This window comes from Drosophila hydei, unplaced genomic scaffold, assembly GCF_003285905.1.
Source record: "Drosophila hydei strain 15085-1641.00,03,60 unplaced genomic scaffold, DhydRS2 tig00000060-arrow-pilon, whole genome shotgun sequence".
In the NCBI taxonomy this organism is placed as follows: Eukaryota; Metazoa; Arthropoda; class Insecta; order Diptera; family Drosophilidae; genus Drosophila; species Drosophila hydei.
In genome coordinates, this window is record NW_022045656.1 from 9,483,675 (window position 1) to 9,494,240 (window position 10,566).

The window sequence follows — 10,566 nt, forward strand, 5'->3', positions numbered from 1 at the left end:
TTAGCAGCAATCTATGCAGAGCCAGTAAATATTTGTCTCTTTATATATATTAATATTAATTAATGTATATACTATAATATGTGTTAATATCGAGGCTCAGTCAGATGTTATGTGACTGCCTGAAAGGAGGTTAAAACAGTTTCGTATCAGTTCGATTTAAATGAACTTCACAGGCAGGGGCTAGTGGGCGTGGTCAGCAGTTCTTGAACTGGAATAACGAAACCCATTTCCTCATGAGTTGTCAGTAGCTCCACAACTACATCAAGCATTGGCTGCCTGCATTTAGCAAGGCAGATCTAGTTGATGCCGATCACATTGCAAAAACGAAGCCCACAAAGGCCTTTATAAATTGGCTGCTTAAGAAAATTGATTCACAGCATTGTATAGAGTTATCTGTGTATATAATTTATAGTGATCAATGCTAAAGGAAAGGCTTCAGATAAGCCATTAACCAAAAGAATGCAACCATTGCCATTGCCATTTAACTTTAGAAGTTTCCTTCGTCAGTTCTATTTGCAACTCTTAAGATACAAAGATAAAAGATAGATAGCTAAAAAATAGATAGATAAAAATAGTTAAAAATCTACTGTTAATTAGGCACGCTCTGCAATCACATATATAAACAGACAAACATTAATTAACTTGACTAATTTATTTGAGTAAATTTCTTCTTATAGAAACCAGACAATATATGCTTCTGATGTGAGATACTTGAGGTAATATAGTGTAAGAAAATAGCCTAATACTAAATATCAAAATTAGTTAAAATTAAAATTGTCTAAAGTTGTCTCTGTCCAGCGAATATCTACATACACAAGTTCAGCTCTCAAGAGATTTCCCACAAATGAAAGAACTCTTGTATACATACATGAACAAAAAGAACTTAAGCTAACAAAATCTTCTTCTTACTTCACACAATTCCTGCAGAAATCAAATTCAATCACAGCCATCACAGCTACTCATCCGCGCCCCTAAGTATGCAGCACGAAGAGCAGCAAAGCTTGAGTTCAACTACAGCGACAAGTTGGAATGGCAGCGTTGACTCGCGCACAGCATCCACCGCATCGCTGGTGCAGCACAAGCTTAGAAGTACGCCAATCAAATCGGCATCTCGCGTTGGACCTGGTCTGCTGCTCTTTCCGGGCACGGCCCAAAGAACCGATCCAAGTCAGCCAGTTAAGGACGACAAACTGCAGAAATCAACTGCAAACTCTAAGGAAGATCATGTGGGGCTCAATCATCGTAAGCCTTGCAGCATACGCAGCTTTCGACGTCCTCCGCTCTGGCAGCCGCCTGCCATCAACACGGAGCAGGAAGCGCTTGAAGAGCAGCAGCTGCAGCTGAGCCCATTGCCATACATGGCCAAGCTGCACGCTTTTATAATCGAATTTCTGCAAGGATCTTCGATCCATGGATTCATCTATTTGGCCAAATTTGGCTTGAACTTCTTGGAACGGTAAGTCTAGAGTCAAGAGTCCTGCCTTGCTGTGGTTTGAGTGTGTCTGAATATGGTGTACTGAATCATCTGTGTCTCCAGCTGTGCTTGACGCACTGCAGCTACAGCTTTTAGACTTTGCTGGCAAGAGAAGTTGGAAGTTTAAGTTTTTGTGGAGAGGGAGTGGAGTAGCTTATACTTGTAAAAGGCAACTTAGTACTAGGCTGGTTGAATGTTTCAATTATAGTGGCTTTAAGTCAAGGACTTTAACTATTGTTGAGAGAACAGCTGTGAGCTATAGTCAGCTTTGCTGCGCTGCTCGTTGCTGCGAAGAGAGGCTCCTTTGATTTACCTTTCTTATCAAATAGCAAAACTTCTTACAAATAAATATTTCTTTTAATATTTCTAAAGGGTCCAATGTCTCCCAAGGCTGCCCTAGCATAGGGCACAAGTTCGTTTGTTAAGCATGGTCATAAACTCTCCAAGAGACCCTGAATGAGGTGGCCTTCAATGCCAGGTTTATGCTTGAACAGCTCTGATTGAACTACATAAATTTCAAAATCAGATTCAAATTAAGCTTAAACATAACTCATTTCTCATTTACTATATAGTTGATCCCTCTCATACTTAACAAGTGCTTTTCTCTAACTTCCCTATTAACTCTTTTAAAAACTAAAAGTTAAGAAACTTTTTTAATTATGCTCACAATCGAGCTCTCGCTCTCGCTCTCGCTCTCGCTCTTACTCTCACTTTCACTTTCTCTCTCTCTCTCTCTCTCTCTCTCTTTATTGCTCTTTCACTTTCGTTCAATTAATTTCCTAATGAAATTAAACTAAAGTCGAACTGAAATCTCAACAAAAAGTTTTGGGCCAGCTTAACATTCGTTTCGATTTCCAGGTCTAAACTAAACATGGCCAAGCGCCAAGTAAAGGGTTTAAATTATTCCAGTCGCACGTGCTGCCTGAGCCAAAACATGGCGATTATAATTCCGATCCCGATGCCATGTGCCCACCGGTCCACCGGGAGCAGTGCGTGTCCATATAGCAGCTCCATGACGGGCCGCACACACACAGGCAGTGAATAGTCTGAATAAAATTAGACATGCGCAACAAATTCTGGCCACATCTTTGGGGAAGTAATATTTTTGCTGCTGGAATTTGTGTGTTGTTGTATTTGGTGCGAGTGAAGCGGCAGTGCAATAAATCCTGAAAACTGACATGACATGACAAACAGGATTACACGGCATGCCTGGCAAGGCTTAAATTGGTAACACACTCCATGCCACGGCAAGCCACTTCAGGCAGGCACGGGGGCTGGGCCTGGCATGTGGCAACTGTTCGAATAACAAAAATGGACCACAGTCAGCCAGCAGCTGAGGGTTAATTAGTGGATAACACAGCCAGACTTTAGCCAAATCCTCCTGCCCCCTGGCAGAAGCTCCATTACAATTTCTGTATTAGTTTCCGGGCCGAGAGTGACAGGTGGGAAAGGTAAGAGTTTGTGTGCCGCACGCAAAGCTCAGCTCAGCTCAGCTCTAATTAATACAAAATACCCCAACCCCTCCCACACACACACCCCGCTCCCAGCCCTATACACGCGACTAAATGATTTGTGCTGCCCACAATTTTATTTATTCATGCCCATTTTTATTTCTGCACTTCAGATTGATTTATTTACGTTAGCCACAAAAAAATAAAAAGAAAAAGCAAAGACAAGAACCATGCAGGCGGGTATGATTGACTGTCATATACTCTGCTCAAGGAAAAAGAAGTTTAGAATAGTGTTAGTAACTGTGATTGAGGTCATCACTGTGACTGAAAACTGTTACTTTCAAACTGTGACTAGGCACATCAGATCACATAAGATCAGAACAGTTATATATACTATTTCTATATCAGATATATCATCTATATTCAGGCTTAATGAAATTAGATTCCAATAAGATTTAGATGTCTGCCAAATTATGAACTCTAGAAAATTTTTATGGCATATTAAAATATGACTCAGGCTCTCAAGATTCAATGAAATTTTAGAGTCTAGAATTAGAATTCCTCTTGAAAAATACTCAAATTGATCTCGCCTTAGTTCAGTTTTGATTTTAGTTTTGGATTCAGTAAATCCAACGTCTACAGAGCAGTAGCATAAAAACCAAAGAGATTTTTGCTTATGTCAGAGTAGAGAATCAAAAATTAAAAATCAATTTACTTTCTCTCAATATGCTTCGAAAGAGACTTGCTGGCATCTCGGTCCCTCATAGACGATGAATTTCTTCTCGAAGGGTATTTTGTTCGCCTAAGTTACAGATGCCGAAAAGTATAAAAAATATTTTAAATTTATTTATTCATGAATAACTATTTTGTCAAATATTTTGCAATTGTGCCAATATTTTTGCTCTATTAATTATTTAATTTAATCTTATTAAGTACACATATTTCTCAGCTACAAGCAATAAATGATTCATATAGAACCCTTAACTGTGTCATTAAAACTGAAACGAAAAAAATTTAATTCAAAATATGATGAAAACTTAGCTCACACACAGAAGAAAATGAAAGAAAAATCATTGTTGTATTTAGCATTCAAATGAATGTGTAACGCATAATATTTTTGATTTAAATAACTCTCGAGCGGCTTAGAGCTTTTGCAGTGGAAATATTTCAGGTGAAATATGCATAAATCGCCGGAGTCTGTGCTGCTGACATGTGATAACCTCAATTCCGAGCGTTGGTATTCAGTGGTGTTGGATGCTGGAGTCATGCGACTGCATAATCCGCAGCCGGAATCAGAGAACGGCGAACTACAAATGCAAAATACGCAAATGCATGTGCAATGCGGATGCCGTTTGGAGAGGATGCCAAATGTGGCAAGACTATTGGAGTTGCATTCAGTTTTTGGGTTGCATTTGGGTTCAACAATGGCTTAAATGCAACCGCAAATAGTTTACTCATGCACGAGTTTATTGAACTTTGCCAGGGTACAGCAGCTACTTGAGTGAGCGTGAGACATTTGGGCAGAGATTAGTTTCCGAAATATGTCTTTATACTCAGCTAAAGTCTCATAATTTGAAAGCTGCTTAAATATTAAGAATCATTTATTGTCTCATATCATATATTGTCTACTTTCTTAAGCAGAACTGTATTTTAGTTCATTAGGCATTCCAATTAGATATACATATATATAATATATAATTCTCTCTTACACTCTGCTAGCATTTGACAGCCTCTCACGCACAAATTTCATTCATATGAGTGCCAAAAGATGATGAAACAAAGCAAATCTCTACTTGGCAGACATACAGACAGCCAGCCAGCCAACCAGGCAGACTGATGAGGCGAGACTTGTGTTCCATGATGTCCAGGCAGACATTTGCTGAGACCATAAAAGCAACAAAAATTCCAAGTCTGACTATAAAAAAAGACGCACGTAAATTCATATGAGGCATACTCTGCTAGCAGTTATCCTGTAGTAAGAACATTTCTAGTCAGAGATATTTATATAAAGCATGCTCTGCTCGCAGATATCCTCTAAGGAATTGTGCAGCTTCAGGCAGTTGCTGTATATGTTTCATACATAATAAAAGTTGATTACAGGCTTGCCTTACTCTATAACACATTACATAAGATATAAAGCAAATATATAATTATATATATAATATATAGTTAAATACTTTAAGTTGTTAATTTGATGAGGTTGTCAGTTTGCTTTTATTAGTTAAGTTATGATAGCATTTTGGCTGAAGTAAAACTAATTTTCATATATTTATAGCAAACATATATTTATATAAAACAGCGACATTTGTGTTTGAATTTGTAAGAGAAGGCTGCCTAGCATACTCCACATCATCATGCTCATCACGCACTTAATTAATAAACCAAATTATCAAATTTTGAAGGCAGAGGCCATCGGTCAGGTTTAATTAAGCTGCGAGAATTAAGAAAGGTTTGCTCAGGCAGCAAGCATAAATTTATTTGAACTACACTTTCTTTCTCTTTCTCTTAATTAATAAAATAAAATCATATTGACAATAAAATTAAATAGTGTGTAAAGCTCTGTTAGTTCCAGCACATTTCTCAGTTGAATATTAACTTGTATGTACAGCATAAGCAGCGCACCCTTAGCTTATAGTAAGCCTTGTTGGCAGAACCAAAATGAAATCAAAGAAATATTCCATACTACCTAAATTTTATTAAAGTTTTTATCCGAAAATATTGCTGCCTTTCTGCATTGTTTTACTTAGTTTATTTTTATATTAGAAGCATCTTTAAAAATTATATTTTTTCAACAATCAAAAAAATTCTCATCGAGCTCATATGATATATAATAAAATTTATATATAAACTAACTATATACATATAATTTCATATGTTACTTATTTATTTAAGAGCCAAGAGTAGTTCATAGTCTACTTAAATTTCAATCTAATAAATATATAGTATATATATAATCATATATAATAATTAGCTTAGTATATACTCTATATATATATATATAGTCATATAGTTCAGTATATACTCTATATACCCGTTGCTAGCTGGGAAAAGCTTTCGAAGAGCGCTGCTCAACTGGCGAATTTCCCAGACGATTTAAAATTAGAAATGATTCGGTGCAGGAGCGGAAAATTCGAGGCATTTTCCTAGCGCAATGCTTGAAAATTAAAAGCCAAGTAGCTGTTACAGCAATGAAGTGCCCACATACTTATATATATATACATGTGTGCGTGTGCGTATGTGTGTGTGTTGACAGCGCTGAAGGCTTTATGAGCCATTGCTGGCGTCAAAATGTCATCATTGTGCGGTGCGGCGCTAGCAAAAGGGAGATGTTTCAAGGATTTGCTGGCTTTTGTCAGACTTGTTATGGCCACACACTCTGTCTGTTTGTGTGTGCGTGTGTGTGTCTTAGTGATGCGTCCATTTTGGCTGTCGTCGCACTTGCAGCCAAATAACATAAAAATGGGACGACTGCAAAAGGGTTGCCGCTGCGTCGCCTGTCGTTCATTGACTCTTCCCTAACTTGGCCATAATTCTTCTGTGTCGCATATTTCGACTGATGCTTACAAAAATTTACACGCAATAGATTTTTATGTGCGTTCACAGCATGTACGCCAAAAAAATAGAGAAAGAGCGCTGTTAGAGACGTTTGCATGACTAGAAGTTACCCTGGAGCCAGCTTAAAGCAGCTGAAACTGTTTTGTTATATGGGCTAAATACATAGAATATGCTTATATACCTATATATATATACCTATATATATATATAAACTGAGCAATTAAAGTATGACATAATTATATATATATATATATATATATAAGTATATATATATATATACTTAAATAGATAACAGTTAATAGATATCTCGTTCTGCCTTTAACATAGATTGTTGTTCATAAAAATAGTAGTGCTGCACGAAATGCATAGAAAATTGGTTGATCATAGAAATAGTAGTGCTGAATGAAAGTCGAAAAATTAGAAATAAAAATATTAAATCAAAAATAAAATGTAATCATGGAAAGTAAAATTAATTATGTCATATTTTAATTGCTCAGTTTCACTACTATTTTTATGAACACAGCTATAGATGATGAAACAGACAGAGCTATGCCTGTGCAGATCCATTCAACAGCATTGTTAATAGTAATCAAATCCCCCTTTTAACCTGACAAACAATATACCCCATTGCTCAGTCTCTTTCATTTGCAGGGTATATATGCGCCATATATCATTTACGTATGTTTTTTTTTTCGTTGACTTCTCTTAGCATGCTTTGGTTTGCCTTCATCTGCGTGGCATTGTTCAGCATCATCTCGCTGAGCCACCGCACTTGGCAACGCTTCCAGACCTCGCCCATGGTCATCTCGATGGATCGCAATAAGCTGGTGTGGAATACCAGCTTCCCATCGCTGACCGTGTGTCCGCATAAGCGCATAGACGACATCAAGCTGGAGGAATATATAGAGTAAGACTAAAGATATACTGAAGATGTTCGATTTATATGTGTCTAATATCCCACGTAGCGCACATAGCGAGCAGTTCGTGGACGAGGACGACAAGGAGTTTTTCCGGGATTTTATTATCAAACTTGCGAGTCTCACATACGACAACTTGGAAACTCTGCCGCTGAACAAATCGTATGGCATCGACAGCAGCGACTATCTGAGCTTGCTCTATGAATTGAAGTGGCCCTTCGAGCCGGAAATCAGCAGCGGCGCCGCTGTCAAAATGTTTATCTATGAGACGCAAACAGAGTTTGGCATTTGCCACTCAGTCAACTCGCTAGTGGCACGCTACAATACCTACAAGTGAGTGACGACACAGCTTGACTATTCAACTGATTCAACTGATATACCCGAAGCGGGATATATATGACCTTAACCAATTGTCGATGGCAGATCCAGTCGACAGTTTGTGCAACGGAAATGAGACATTGAGATTAATTGGGATTATATTGGTGTTGCACAATGTCCTTCTTGAAATTCTGCTGCTATGCTGCTGCTATGAAGCTCACAAAGTTTAAAAAAGTTTAAAGTCTTTCCTATTGAGCTCCTCTGATAGAATCAATGAACTAAGTGAAGCGGCTCTTTGGGATTAGTCAAGGCTGAAAATATCTTCTTTTTAATCAATTTTATTTCTCTTATATAAAATCTAAATAGTAAATATAATATTTCCAAAGATATTGGCGCTCGGGCGATTGGAGCATTTTGGATCATGGCGATCGTGTGACAGTTCATCCGCTCGACGGCGAGATCTATGCACAGATCATCAATCTGTCGACAGCCTACGATGTCTACTTTCACGGCCCTGGCGATGTGCCCAGCATATCGAAGCAGCGATACACCTTTCCCGAGAGTGACTACACAACCGTGGAGCTAATTGCGCTGGAGATCTACACGAACGAGGATGCCAGAGCGTAAGCAGCTACCACCCACAGATGGCCATTGGCTATTGCCAGTCAGAGATATTCACTTTTGTATCTTCTGACAGCTTCAATACCAAACAGCGCAAATGTCGCTTCCAGTACGAGGCCGACGAGATGCAAACGGTGCCCATTTACAGCTTCGGCTTGTGCCTCTCCGAGTGCCGCATGTTCTTCGCCCTGCGCGTTTGCGGCTGCGTGCCACACTTTTATCGCAATCGGCGTAAGTGTTTAAGCTATGCTCTAGAATCAATAAAAACAATATATAATCCGGTTATTAAATCTGCTTATCAAACTTAATTTATATTCAAAACTTATTTATTCATCAAAAGAAATTAAGTTATGGTATTTACTAGTCGTGCATTCCCTACTAAAGCATTGCATTTTATTCAATTGTTAATTCTCTATTGTAATTATAATTTTCTGGCTTATCATCGCGCTCATACTTATCATCATTTCCCGTCCGGTTCCCGTTCCTCTTCCTGTTCACGTTCACTTTTACGTTCCCGTTCACATAGTTGCACTTAATTGGTCCCATTAAGCTTAACTATTATGTGTCAACGTTGCCGTCGTTATCGTTGTTGCCGCTGTGCATTTTTCTCATAAAATGTTTAAATAGTTCCACTTGAAGTTTCACGACAAACTGACATCTATCTCCCTCTCTTTCCCTCTCTCTCTCTCTATCTCTTTCAGTGCGCAACGGTCGTCTCTTGCCAATATGCGGTTTGGAGGGCATCGGCTGCTTGGTCAAAATTAAACGTGAGCATTTTTTGATAATCCTCTTCGCACATGCAAATATTTGGCTTCCTTTTGAATTGATGCGAGAAATTTCATCAAGAAATATTTTCACTTTTACGTGACCAGCTTTACTTTAGCTCTGCACTCCCTTGTCATTCATAGTTCTAATCATTTGCTATTTTATAGGCGAGATAATCTCCTTAAAATCGGATAAATACCAAATCAGTTGCAATTGCTTGTCCAACTGCGACGATTCCAACTTCTTCGTGCAGTCCTACGTAAGTGGAGCAAACATAACAATAACCAGAATTTGAAACATAAAAACTTAAGAAACTTATTCAAAGAAACCCTATACCATTATTATAGACAACAGACAAAACTGAGCTGAGAGAAAATCAAAATTTATTCAGTTAATTTTCGTTTTCGACTGGCTAATACTGTGTAAGCAGTAAAATTAAGTGTTTTTGGGATTTTTAGATCGATTTATATTTATATTATTTAATCTTTAAAAATGAATATGATCGATATTTCGATAAATAGTTTATTTTTTGATTTAAAAGAGTTTTTTATTTATATATATATATAGCTATTTATTTATGAATTACTAGGCGTTGCCTCTCTTCAGCCACAGCTAAAAAAACGTTATATACAAGTGTATCACACCCTATTTAAAGCTGTGCCCAGGGTATTTTTTTTAGTATTTTTTAAATGTGCTTCGAAAATGTTTACAGCAAGAGCGCCATCTAGCGGTCGTTAAAGCAGCGGGATGCTTGTTCGCAGTTGAAGGCAAGGAAGAACGTCTCTTGCTAAGGTCTCGGGCATTTTGGCTTGAACAAACATTGAAATTGTTGACCGGGCCGTAAAAAATAATAAGCGCAAAAGTTGTTTTGCCAGCGCACGCCTTGAAATATGCAATTATTTCTGTTTCGGGCCGCACAAAAGTTTTTTTGCTTAACTTTTTTTCGCACAGTGTGCGGCGAAAGTTTTTACATTTAATAATAATTTCAGTTTACTTGAGTTGTTATGCTGATGTTGCTATTTCGAATGCTACCACTCTCCGTCTTCTCTCTCCCTCTCTCTCTCTCTCTATTTGTCTGTCTTGCAGCGGTCTCGCGTCTGGTTTCTGGGCGCTAATCTACAATGGGGCATTATTGATTACCCCAAAATGCAGCTGCGCCGTGATGTGCTCTTCTCCTTTGCCGATGTTTTGGGTAAGTTTTTCAAGACATTTCAATGCTCTTCTCGACTAATTCATTTGTATGCTTAACAGTCTATATTGGTGGCCTGGTCGGTTTCTTCTTGGGCTGCAGCGCCTTGAGCTTCACGGAAATTATTTACTATTTTACAGCCCGTCTGGTGCGTCGCATGTTTTGCAACTGAGCTGGAATATATAAACATCATTTATAAATAAAACTACATTTGACAATCAATAATAAAAATAGATTTTCGCAAAGGTCGGCAAATATCTCGGACTAAGCCCCCTG

The 10,566-nt window shown here is 38.1% G+C and overlaps 1 protein-coding gene across 1 annotated transcript; it reads left to right on the forward strand.

Moving 5' to 3' along the window:
• Window positions 1-977: 977 nt before the first annotated feature.
• Window positions 978-10,468, forward strand: LOC111601229 (sodium channel protein Nach). Its single transcript, XM_030226151.1, has 9 exons — window positions 978-1,456; window positions 7,190-7,387; window positions 7,446-7,730; window positions 8,102-8,338; window positions 8,413-8,567; window positions 9,038-9,103; window positions 9,269-9,360; window positions 10,188-10,293; window positions 10,353-10,468. Exons 1-9 carry the CDS (start codon window positions 978-980, stop codon window positions 10,460-10,462), a joined length of 1,728 nt encoding a protein of 575 aa, XP_030082011.1. The 3' UTR covers window positions 10,463-10,468.
• Window positions 10,469-10,566: the final 98 nt, after the last annotated feature.

Bases quoted from the DNA above. Each gene is read 5' to 3' on its own strand.
- LOC111601229 (XM_030226151.1), top strand. From the start codon at position 978: ATGCAGCACGAAGAGCAGCAAAGCTTGAGTTCAACTACAGCGACAAGT. The intron at 8,568-9,037 runs GTAAGTGTTTAA...TATCTCTTTCAG, and splicing joins ACACTTTTATCGCAATCGGC to TGCGCAACGGTCGTCTCTTG. The intron at 9,104-9,268 runs GTGAGCATTTTT...GCTATTTTATAG, and splicing joins CTGCTTGGTCAAAATTAAAC to GCGAGATAATCTCCTTAAAA.